The sequence below is a fragment of the Homarus americanus genome, unplaced genomic scaffold (genome assembly GCF_018991925.1).
Source record: "Homarus americanus isolate GMGI-L3 unplaced genomic scaffold, GMGI_Hamer_2.0 scaffold45698, whole genome shotgun sequence".
In the NCBI taxonomy this organism is placed as follows: Eukaryota; Metazoa; Arthropoda; class Malacostraca; order Decapoda; family Nephropidae; genus Homarus; species Homarus americanus.
The window spans coordinates 3,693,453-3,706,710 of record NW_024735554.1 but is presented as its reverse complement, the minus strand read 5'-3'; the positions used below and the strand labels follow the sequence as shown (position 1 = coordinate 3,706,710).

The window sequence follows — 13,258 nt, the reverse complement described above, 5'->3', positions numbered from 1 at the left end:
GTGGTTGGATTTTTTTAGGTTTGAGGTCATAAATAACGACAAAGGATGATTATATATCAATACCACTTTCAACACCTGACTGTGGATCTATACACTGCACCACACGCGAGCTAACAAGACCATCTATGCCTCATCTGGGAGTCGGGGAAGGTAAAGAAAGCTAATAAAGAGAAAATGAGAGAGAGACAGGGTATTTAAAGAGGGAAATAAAGAGAAGGGAAGAGAAAGAGGGAGAGGAAACTGAAAGAGAAGAAAAGGGGACGTAGAAGAGAGAGAGAGAGAGAGAGAGAGAGAGAGAGAGAGAGAATAAGGGTGATAGTGTGAGATAAGGAAGAAGGAGGGAGAGAGTGAGGCAAGAGAGGGAGGGAGAGAGAGAGAGTAAGGGTGTGAGGTAAAAGAGAGGGAGGATGAGAGGGAGAGAGTGGTAAGAAGCAACAGAAGACGACACATCCATCTCACTCACACAGGTAGATTTAATTATACCTCGCTACCTGAGGGTCATCACCTCCCTCCTTCCTTTCCTCCTTCCTCACGCCCACCCCATCCCGTCCCGTTCCATGTGTTCCTCCCCATCTCGTCATCATCCTTCCCTTCCCCACATTCCCCCTCCTTCTCTCACCCCCTCCCTTCGCCTATGACCCCTCTCTTCCCCATTCCTCCCCTCAAATACCCTCTTCCATCTACGTTCCTCAGTGCCACATTCTCCTCTCCTTACCTCCCGCCCCCTCCTCAGTGCCACACCCTGTTGGAGGTGTCGGGTATATTAACACACTGTGGGTGAAGGCTACATACATCAAGTGTCACCCTCACACATCACGACTCCTACTATTTCCTCCCTCGCTACGTGACAAGTATATACTGATGCTGAATACTATTGTTACCTGTTATCATTCTGAGATCCAACACCTTGACTCGTATCACTGTTAGATTGATGCTATATTGTTGTATATTAGTTGAATTAGATAACATGGAGGTGTCATTTGTGTTTCAGTGACCTAGTCTTAATTAATGCCAGGTGTTGTGTTTCAGTGACCTAGTCTTAATTAATGCCAGGTGTTGTGTTTCAGTGACCTAGTCTTAATTAATGCCAGGTGTTGTGTTTCAGTGACCTAGTCTTAATTAATGCCAGGTGTTGTGTTTCAGTGACCTAGTCTTAATTAATGCCAGGTGTTGTGTTTCAGTGACCTAGTCTTAATTAATGCCAGGTGTTGTGTTTCAGTGACCTAGTCTTAATTAATGCCAGGTGTTGTGTTTCAGTGACCTAGTCTTAATTAATGCCAGGTGTTGTGTTTCAGTGACCTAGTCTTAATTAATGCCAGGTGTTTGTGTTTCAGTGACCTAGTCTTAATTAATGCCAGGTGTTGTGTTTCAGTGACCTAGTCTTAATTAATGCCAGGTGTTGTGTTTCAGTGACCTAGTCTTAATTAATGCCAGGTGTTGTGTTTCAGTGACCTAGTCTTACTTAATGTCAGGTGTTGTGTTTCAGTGACCTAGTCTTAATTAATGCCAGGTGTTGTGTTTCAGTGACCTAGTCTTAATTAATGCCAGTTCTCAGGTCATTTACTACACCTGCCTATAAATGCGGTCGTGTGTCTGTCATGAATTCAATGTAATTATTATTTAGATTATTATAGACAATATCAAGTATTCTCACATCTTATCTGTGGCGTTTCAGTATTAATTTTTTTGGCTTCAATAATACATATGTTGCCAGTACCGTGGGAGTTTTATTCAGACATATTCTTACTCTTGATATTGTTGTGTGTAAGTAGTGACAGACATTAGCTGGTAAAACTCAGACCAGGTGGATGAGGCTTTACCTGATCTAAGGTCATCTTGCACGGTACACAAACAAGCGGTCACTCACGCTCCCGGCAGATAACAAGTGATGTTCATAGTTATTACTTATACACAATTAGAAGTGGTGTGTGTGTGTGTGTATAAATAAGTGTGTAAAGATGATATTTTAGTGTTAGGTGATACAGCGAAGAAAATACGAGAGGAAGAAGAGTAGTATTTTGAGATGAAAAGAAATTGATAATTGTACGGTTGATGGCGATACAGTAGCGAGTCCTTTGAACAGATAATGTTTCTGTTTAATATACTATAGCACCGTCCTAACGCAGTGTAGCTTTTGGTGTCAAGTTGATTATTTAAAATTGAATTATATTTTAAACGCAAAATCTTCGTAGCTATTAAGTGGGATATTGTTTCAGTCATGAAGCTAAAAGGTAGATGGTAGTGTAGCTGTTTAGATGAACTTGTAAACACATGAAGTAGTTAGTGTTTGATGCATTATATGGCGGACACCTTAGTGACTCAGCCAACCGTAGTGAACACTTGGGCACCCTCGAACAATGAACAATATGCGTTAAATCAGCTCTTCTTGTCGAATCTTGTAACAATGGAAGAATTAATTTAACCTGTAATGGCGTAGTTCTCTTAAGGAACAAAGACAGAAAGGGAAAATTATACTTGTGAACATTTGTAAGTTCGGTAACAATGACAGAAAAAAAAAGGACTGCCACTAATCGCTAGAGGAAATGTTTGTCCGGGACTCTTGTAGCTACGTGAAATATAAATGACTTGCGAAATATTTAGCTTAAGGGATAATGGACCTATACGGTGGTGATGCACAATGGAGACAGCGACTGTACACCGACTTGATCATTTATCAAGTACAAATAAGTGTGTATTAGTAGACTATCTCTATCCATTAATGCCTCTCATAGAAACACTAAAATAAATAAAAGACGCGAGTGAGTTTGGAAGTATTGTTTTATTATTGATCAAGGAATATGGAGGTGTTTCATGGCCCACAGTTTAATGGCGTGTTAATTTATAACCCTTTTGGGAAATTAACAATCAACTGTAGCTAGGGTGAGTTCGACTACTCTTAAAAAATACGTCACAGTAGTTAAGGTGATTGAGCAACACATAAACATAGTATTAGTGACGGCGATGGTGAGGCGTCGCTGTGTGTTGGTAGAGAATTGCGTCAAGCTCTGGAGTCTTACGCCGCCGCTGGTATACCCTGTACGGTTTACTTTATCTTCGCCACTTATCAACTTAGTAGCCGGTCGGGCTTTCGGTCAATTCTCTGTTACGCACTCTTGACAAGTACCTGTACTGGGCATGTATGGAGTTTTAAATATGCCTGAATATATTCCAGTGATGGTTAAGTCTGGACTTACAGAATCTCACTCTTGGTGCTGTTACATATACTGGCAAGTTACTCTGTGTGGATATTTGCTTGTAAACATGCATGTTTATATTTACAGACCTGCAATAACGTCTGCAATATCAGAGACATGCGATTTTATTCTCTGTAAAACTCACACACACACACACACACACACACACATATATATATATATATATATATATATATATATATATATATATATATATATATATATATATATATATATATATATACACGTGAGAACATCACAAAACAAATGAGCATCAACCCACTACAAAACAATTATCACCAATACCACAATATGAATATTTTTTCATGCGAAAAAAGAAGAAAGCGAGAGTTTTGTTTATGCGTTGGTAAGGTGGGTGGGTGAGAGTGGTGGGCGGTGGTGCGGGAAGCGGGTGAAAGTGGATCATGTTGCTGCCTTGTTATGGTCTCCCACACACGGGAGGGCGCCTCGCTCACACTCCCTTGGTCCCGGGTTTAGTAGCTTACTGTACAGGTATATGCTAATCATTTCCTGGCTGCCGTGGATAAGTAAATATGCCAAGTTACGGTAATATCTCGGTGCATTATGGACTTCATTTTAGCCGGTATCATTATGAAAGCATAAGTGAGATACTGTATGTTCCCACATCTCGACTCAGGGGGCTTAGAGGTGTATGAAGCTTTGAAAACTCACGGAAGACTTGTTCAACTTGCCCAGGCCGAGATATTGTATAAATTGAATGTTATACACTATAATCCATATACTGTACTATGAACTTGAACTTCAGTGTCAAGCTGTATTTAGGGAAGTCAAAGTTAAATTTCCGTACATTAGTTCATTGTCATATACCAGCCAGGCCGTGGGTAACTTTATGATATGAGAAGATTAATGATGGGAATATTAAACGAAACATCGGCCTCCTTCCCCTTCATCTCCAGTATCTTTGACTCTTGTCTATGATGTGTGTCCCTCGACTGCTCGGTGATATAATTCGCATTTATTGGCGCCTTACAGCAAACAATCACGATATTACAAGAGGTTAATCGCTTTTTCTTGTTTTTCGTTTGTATTTTGTTTGTGTATATGTTCTTTGTCTCTGTCTGCTGTTTGTGTAGTTTTCAAGATCGTGCATTTTTATTTATATTTATTTTTTATAGTTACCGCAAAGTTAGATATCCTGTATTTACTTGATTCATTATAAAATAATTTGATATCTTATAGAAAATTTTAACTGACGCATTTTTAATTCCCCGAGAATCACGTAAACAGTATTGACTAATGTTTATTTATCTATTGACAATTATATTTAATTATTTCTCTCACTCTTTTTTCTTGGGCTTCTTTCAGTACCATTTTTTTTAATCGTTATCTTGTAATTGTCTTATTAAAGTAAAGACACGTTCCAATATTTCTTCCCACCATGTAACGTCATCCAACTTTTTTCCTTGGAATTATTTTTTACTGTTCCTTTCACACAAGATTTATTTTTGTCGGTATTTAACGAAAACATCTCAACAATATATTGTCATGTTTCACCAAATTGTGGTTTGTTTATGAGTCTCGAGGGTGACCACAGATGAACTGCTGAGTTGTAGGTTAAGCTAATTGCCGGGGAATTAGTGGTGGTGTCCGGTACAGTGGCCGGTGGTGACGTGTAGGGAAATGCTGCCAAAAATGTCCGGATGAAGAGTCATATATATTTTTTTTTTTGCACAACTTATGTAACTAAGCTAAGTCTCCTTGACCTAGATTTACTACTAATTTAGCCAGAAGGTTTATATTGTGTTAGATTTTAAAACATTTGTCGGGTTAATTATGGTGTCTAGGTCAAATATATTTACCAAGAAGACTGAAACGTAGCTCACAGTGAACCAAAATTATAGAACAACACATTAAACCTAAATATTACCCACCGATGTTGATTACGCAAGTTCATTATCATGCCTAATTGTGGTAATGATTCAAGGTTATTATCATACCTAATTGTGGTAATTACTCAAGGTCATTAAGTGTGTTAGAAGGGAGATGCATTGTAACGTATGGATAGTGTGTGTGTGAAGTAACAGTAATTTGTAGAAAGTGGGAAATTATGGGAACACTTCAAGGTTAGGATTTGGTCATCTTTGTTTACATATTAGACAAAGGTGACCGAGCGGTACTCTTAAGATGTACTACACGTCGAAAGCAGCTTTAAATATGTGACTGGCGTTATTCTATTCAACAATATACACACATTACACATCCATATACAACCAAAATTTCAAGTTAATATAAGATACAGTATGTATTTTATTTGTTAATAGATCATTTGTTCATGAGTATAATATTGCGACAGTTTTTCATTCCTTACAAGTACCAGAGGAGAAGGTTTAATTTTAAGACAGTACAGTTTAATGTACGCTGATAGTCCAGTAATAATCAATACCACCAAGTACTGTACCACTAGTCTTCACTTGGATATATTTACGGCCTGGTGACGGGGAGGAGTCACGCACTCAGCTTCATGAACACATTCTACATTCATTTTAATTTCTATTATTGGACTAATTAGTAAACATGGACAGCAGACGGTGTGGTAACGTTTGTGTGTTAAACTCGACTTGTGTGACGGTCGGTGGTCGTGGCGGGAAGTGTGTGTGTTGAGGTCTGTCTGGTGAAGTGATTGTTTTTTTTAGTCTAATACTTTAGATAATATAGAATGCTTTTGAAAGACTTGTTGATTGTAATTTAAACCAGAAGATGTTTACATTGAATAGCAAGGATACGGTACACCTTCGGGGCATAGATTTAACAGTGACACTTACCTGATTTTCATTTGCGTCCCCCCCCACACACATACATCAGTCTTTAGTTCATAAGTTGTTTTACCATTTCTCTGTGTGTTAATTTATTCATGTATCAATAGTTGAGTTGTACTGTTATAGAGAAGGTAGACAGGTGGTGTAGCGTGTGTTGTGCCGTCAGCTGTTAAAGTCTCCAGAAGTTTCCAATACTTTATTTTATGACCTTTTAGTGGGATGCTATACACAGAAGTAGCCGTTTCCCTTTCGCCTTTGCCTAAGAAGTGAGAGAGTAAAAGGTACTGTAGCAGAAAGTGGGGAGAGAGTTTGTACCTATGAAGATCAAAGGCATTCCTTAATGTGCTTTATCAAGTATTGACTATCGTAACACATGATTACAGTAGCTCTTTATAGCGTACACAGATATAACAATAATGTTCTATCAGGCTGGTACTGACTACACTCCACATTTGAATTCTGATGCGTAGAGAAAGATTACTTAATAAAATAACGAATACCCAACTGTTATTCATTTGAGTAATGTTTTCTCCACGTTTACTAATAAAACATTGAACAAATACAAGTCGACTCGCAACGCTAGAATTAAAACCTCAGAGTGCTGTTAGAACGAGTCAGTTTTTCCACGTACCTTCCAGAGTTGGGGAAGACGGAGTGTCATTTATCCTCTTCATTAGAATGCCATTTTAGGGTAAATCATCGTTGGACTCTATCTACTCCGTAAATCTGCTTTCTGCCGAGGTTTCCTGAGGTCACTAACACACGCAGAACGGTTTTTTTTTTACTTTATCCACTTAAATACTAGCTGTCGAGTGAACTTCTTTTTATCGGGTCACTTTTCACCAATTCAGTCTGATGATGATAGATAATTATAATGTATGAAACGTCACTGAAGCTAGCAATCAACCTCGGTTACTCAGCCAAAACTTCCAACCACCTCTAACCCTATTGTAAAAGTTGTGTTATATCCGGGTCACCCACAAACACGATCCAGTTTCATTACAGGTGTTAATTATTTTTTTTATTCCTTACTAAAACACAAATTTCCTCCCTGGTAATGACCTTAATCTATACTTAAATTTTAACTATACATTCAATTCATCTTAATCCGTTCTGGTATCATCTACCCCGGCCAGCCTAGTCATGAATCTCCCAAACTATGCGATCTGTTTTAACTTATTTTAATCCTACAAAAACTTACCTTTATCTTATGTATCTTCTCTTAAACCCTGAAATTGAGATCATTTAAACAACTCTTACTTTGCTGGAATTATCGTTATTGGTCTTAAGCATCCACAATGTATTATGACATTCCATCTTCTTGGACAGATACAAGCAATGGTGAAAACTGAATTGTTGATCAATCTGGTGACAAAAGAAACATTCGTAAACTTCATTCCTCATAGCTCATTCAAACCCTTGTCACCTCTCTCTCTCTCTCTTTCTCTCTCTCTCTCCGGCATTATGATAGAGGTGACTGGAATGTTTTAAGGAAGTTTTTATACCACAATTTACCCTGAACTTTAACTTCTGCTGGCAACTTTTTCCAAATAATTATTTTGGCATAAAACTTTTTTTTTATCAGCCACTCTGCACCTACACAGAAACAAGGCTCCTGGTCCCGTGTTAACATTAGAGGCTACAGAAACAAACCGCAAAAATAAACTTATAAAACTTCCACTACTTTTATACCCATCTTATGTTATCTTCTTCAGTGTAAAACCTAAACAAAGCTCCCTGGACCTCACACACACACACACACACACACACACACACACACACACACACACACACCGGGAGAGATCACTTTGTCTTTCTGTTAAGTCATGGATATAAAGTCTATTTCCTCTATTGGCTTTACTTTTACCGTCCGGCCAGAGTGTTTCTGTGGGAAGTCTTTTCAGTAAGTGTTATTGTGTTGATGATACAAACTTGTCTCATCACTGCATCCGGGGTTTTTTATCCAGTGACTCTACTAAACATACATACTGTTTTCTCTTGCATTAACACCGGGTAATGGTTAAACTCCCCAAGAACACTGGAGAGGGGGGTTAACTAGCTTCTTTTCTCCGTCAAAGTGATATCGAAAATAATTACGAACATGAACCACCAGGTGTCATAAGCCCACCCAACTTTGTCTCAATTATTATCCCCCAGGTGGATAAAAATTTAACACACAGTTCGGAGCCCTTCGTCTAGAACTCTATACTCTATAATATATTAAATATCATAAATAAGTAATAACAATAGAACAACGACAACACATCACTATTATAACTTGATTATTGTCACGAGAATTATAGAAACTTGTTCATTCTCCTTAAAATCAATTGAGAGAACTTCTTTATGTTGATGTCATTAAGGCAAGAATGTTGTTTTGTTGTTGGCTGAAGACGTAAGGTTAATGTGTATACAGCATTGTGCATGATATTCTGCCATTAACAACTAGACAATGCTCATTAAGACAAGGTCCGCCGTAAGTTACCCAAACGGTGTGTGTGTGTGTGTGTGTGTGAAATCTAACCGCAAATATTCTCTCTCTAACATTTCTTAGTTCTGTTCAGGCAGGTGTCATCTAACGGAGTTGTTTTAGTTTTGTGTTTGTATCTTTTTTTGTATACACTAAGGTAGCCACAATAATTAATATATATCCCCGTCACCGGCAGATTTTTGACCAGTATAAGTACGGCTACAACGTGGAATCTAAGGATACCGGCAACTACCATGCTCGCTACGAAGCCAGGGATGGTCGCACCGTCAGCGGGTCTTATAAGGTGAGTCCTATAGGCACGGAGGATCCTACAATGTGTTTTATCGGGTCTATCAAATTGGAAAAAGAGGCTCCTTTAACCCTTTAGATGACAGGGGTTGCTCTCAGTGAAATAAAATCGCCAGAATGAATTACCTGAAGACTGTATTGCTCTCTAAAGGGTTAAGAAGATTTCCCGAGACCCTCACAAGTTTGCCACGATTAAGTCCAGGGATATACTAGACTAGTGAATTGTATCCACCCCCACAACCTTTCCTCCTTTGTTAAGTTGATTATTGGCAAGTGCTAGTCGTCTGCCACAGAACACTTAGACCAGTTAAGATGAACAAAGGTTAAGAGCTTCGGCTTTCCTTCCCAGGTCTTCCCCACTTATTGGTCACCACGGCTGGGGTCGTCACAAGTGCCAGTCAGTCATTGGTGAGGGATTTTATTTACACGTAATGGACCCTCTTCCCCTTCCTCGTGTGAGCAGGAGCTGGGGAGCGACAAATTTTCCAGAGGTCTCTACCAATGCCAAGCCGTATTATTAAACGCTAATCACAAGCCAGGAATTTTCGCTTCAAGTGTTGTTGTACATTTATGTTGCTGGTTTGGCAGTCTGAGAGCTCCTCTTGCTAATAATGCACAAGCGTGAAAACGAGGGGATCACCTGGGAGCTCGGTGCACTCCTCTAACGAATCACTAATCCTAATGGGCAGTCCTTAGAGCAGAGACCACTTTTTTTAGTCAAGTTAGGTGTAGGTTAGGTTAGGTTAGAACCACAAAAATTATTACACAGATGAATACAAATTATATAAGTATTATGAGACTGATTATAATAATTGTTATCTCGGCACTAACAAAGCGAGGAATGAAGGGAGCTTTCAGCCAGACTGGGCGTTGACATTGTTTTGCGCGTGCACATTATTAGTAAAGGGGGAAGGTGAGGGTGGGAGTAGTATACTACCCTGTCCTGTTGATGTAATAGTTTTATGGTCAATAAAGTATTTAAATTTTAAGTAAGGGGGGGGGGGCAGACTGTGGCTCACTATTAGCTTTCTATGATTTTGTGCTCATCAGATAACAGCAAATTGATTCGGATGATCTTATTTCATGTAAATCGTTGTATAGTACCATGCATGCGTGTGCGTTTAAAGCACCACTTCTATATGTAGGAGATTATCAAAATCCACAAGATCACAGTGGGGGTCATTATGAACTCACATATTTCTCACTATGACTCCTCAGGTGGCGCTGCCTGACGGTCGAGTGCAGGTGGTGACCTACGTGGCCGACGACAAGGGCTTCAGGGCAGAGGTCAACTACGAGGGCGAGGAGAACACGCCCACGCCTCCTGAGCCCCCCGCGCCCACACCACCGGTCAGGAAATCAGGGCCGAGTGTTGTGGGTCCAGTGCCGCGCCCCTCACCCCACCACCCCACTCACCCAGGCCCCCGCGACACTGGCTACTTCTCCACCCAAAATCCAAACGTGCCTCAAGTCCCTGACCATCCCCCTACACGGCCCCGCCTTCTCCCACACCCAACCACCCACCACTCCAGCCGTGAGCGACCCCACGCTTCCCCAGCCGACCAGAAGCTACATTTCCATGAGCACGTAGCCACCGTCTCCCCCAACCCATTCAGGCTGGTTGTAGAGCGTGGGCGAGCCTCAACCTTGGCCCCTCCTCCCCACACCACTACCCTCCCCACCTACACCCCGACACATGAAATAGTGCAGCAACCTACTACCACGTCAGCCCCACTCACCACCACTCCCTACCCGCCCGTGACTAACGCCCACATGACAGACAATGGATTCAGGAGCACAGCGACGTCCAAGATCAAACCTTCCTTCTCCCACAATAACAACAATAACTACCACGCGCCATCCTCCTCCCACGTCCCCATCTCCTCCCACACTCCTAATTCTCAACACAGCCCTACCTCTCCACGCACCCCCACCACCACTAAGGCTACGAACGCCCACACCATTACACCCCCACATACCACCTTCCAGAATCCCACGCCAGCACCTGTACTCTCGTCGACCCCTGTGTACCAATATAACAGTGAGGACCAGCCCGCCTCCCACACTACCCTCTACAGCCCTGATAGTGATTCTGTTGCCTACCTCCATACCTTGGGTAGGTCCCACGTGGTGCCTGTCTTGCTACCCTATACATCCCGCCCAACCCACCACTCACGCACACAGAAACATGCCCCCGCCCACCTATATCCACGACATGAGACTCCCACCCACCTACGGCAAAACGTGCTTCCAGCGCCGCCCAGGACCTACTTCCTGAACCAGAGGTCTCGTACCAACCTCGCCCACGACGTGCAGGAACAACATGACGGTGACAGTGTGGAGATCTTGAGGGGGGACGACCATCGACCGCGACTCAGCCTCAAGATCCCAGCACCGCACGAGACAGATATCTACCCATCACCTCCCCCACTCTACCACTTCTGACCTCGTCCTTCTACAAACTGTATTTTTCAGTTTAGAAAGTAATCATAAGTGGGTTTGTTATTTTGTAAGCTCACAACACGTAAGGAGTTTGTTGTAAGCTTAGTATACTTTCTTCCTAAGTTTATAATATTTAGGGTTTGCTGTGTTGAAAACTATTTACTTGTGGGCTTTGTTGTGAGGTCAGTACAGAGTTTAAAGCAGTGACAGAATGTTGAGTCGCGAGTCTCAATACTGAAGGAATTCAAATCTCCAGTAGAAGTAAGTGCCCACATCGTCGACACCAATTTTCCTTTTTTTCCCCATACATTTATCTCGTACTCACCAACCTTCAGCTAAGAGTTAACTGCACTGTATGTATGCAGGGACGGATACAAGATATATAAAGTGGTGCAGTGTACCGAAAACAGTTAGGTGATTGTCCTCGAAGATAAAGAGTCCATTTACAATTTTGGAGTCATCTGAGGTTTGAGACTTGTATATGTTCTCGTTGTTTTCATTCATAACATATTCACTCCATGTTAGCAGTAACAGAAAGTGATTTACTTTTGAATTTAAAGAGAATGGGAGCACTTCCCGTGAAGGCACACTGCATGGAGGACACCTTTGTATCCCATTTTGGTAGTACCAAATTTTTACCTCCTCCAGAAAGACGAGACGCTTTCTCATCGCCCTTGCATCCGTTACTGATATGAAATTTTCAACAATAAGAATATGCCATATAACTCGATCCCTGTTGGGAATTGTGTAAGTCTGCTCATTAGATATCGTCACTTGTCAATATTAAACATGTTTCCGAAGATTCTCTCCAGTCCTTGACGTTAAAGGGCCATCCTGTGTGTGTTACCATTGACTATACTAGTACCCTCCATATACTATATTGCGGTTCCTTCAATGTTTAGTAAATGTTGTTCTTTGTCCCCATGGATGATGTTAGACATTTAGCAAAAACAATATTATGAATGTCTTGAATGATATTTAAATGGCTGTCTCTTGAACTTACAGTTATACACAACTCGTTTCTACGGGATTTTATGACCTCTCATCTGCTGAAAGTCGCTTGTGTACAAATTGATCTAGTTATTATTCTATACGGTAATCATTGCTTTTAACTTTATCAAACATTTATCTTTCGTTGCTTTTGTATTTCATGACTAGTTTACTACTTGTACATGTGACGACAAAAAGATTTGTCGTTCGTTATTTTTGTATAAGAAAAATAAAACAAATATTTTTAAAAGACTTTTTCCAACCTGCTTAGTTAAGTTAAAGGTTAAATAAGCCATAATACCGGTTTAGGGATTACTCATTTTACCATGTTAATCATTATACCTGTACATGAAGATTATATAGGGTGATTCAGTAAAGAGTAAATTAAATTGGAGGATGAAATCTTTGGATAATTCACATACATGTGACCACCTGCTTATGTAAGCTGCTCCATGTTTCCAGAAAAACTGAGAATTTTCCTTCTTTGTGTTTAACGTGTCTAGAAGAAGGTAAACCCATAACCTCTGGCATTACGTGGTCACAGTTATAAGCAACCTCATTAAATTATACAGTATCTCTTTGGTAATGGTGGAGGTCTAGATCATAAAACTACATAACCTACAGCACCATTTGATAGGATCCTCAACTTCCACAGACGGTCATCGTAACATTTATTCCCAGATATCAATATTGTTACCCTTGTTATGACAGTCGCCATAAATTGGTTAAGTAAAAGGGTGGCGAGGACTGACAGGAGTCGCCACATTGGACTATCTTAATGCTTCGACTCCTTCATTTGAGGTTTGCTGTTTGGGTTAACCACCCTACTCCGGAGAACAGCCAGTCAGATTAAACAGAATGGTAGCCGGCTGTGGGTCTCACCTTCTCCATAGTGATGAGTTATCATGAGTACATTGTTATTTGTATTATGAGAACTGTCTTCACTTGTTATGTGTTCCTGTTTCGGTTAGGTTAAGAACTGTATATTGTAATTTAATTAATTGTAAGTTTAACAGTGTTGTTTTGTCAACGGCTAAATTCTCGAATCGAGCAAA

General features: G+C 40.5%; 1 protein-coding gene across 3 annotated transcripts in view; it reads left to right on the top strand.

Moving 5' to 3' along the window:
* Positions 1-12,453, top strand: part of LOC121871402 (adhesive plaque matrix protein-like) — a 39,994-nt gene extending 27,541 nt beyond the window's left edge. For all 3 annotated transcript variants that reach the window (XM_042373645.1, XM_042373647.1, XM_042373644.1), the window contains 2 exons: positions 8,659-8,766; positions 9,990-12,453. In XM_042373645.1, the coding sequence (XP_042229579.1) occupies positions 8,659-8,766; positions 9,990-11,216 (1,335 nt within the window). In that variant the 3' untranslated portion in view covers positions 11,217-12,453. The remainder of the gene's footprint in view (positions 1-8,658; positions 8,767-9,989) is intronic.
* The last annotated feature ends 805 nt before the right edge of the window (positions 12,454-13,258 follow it).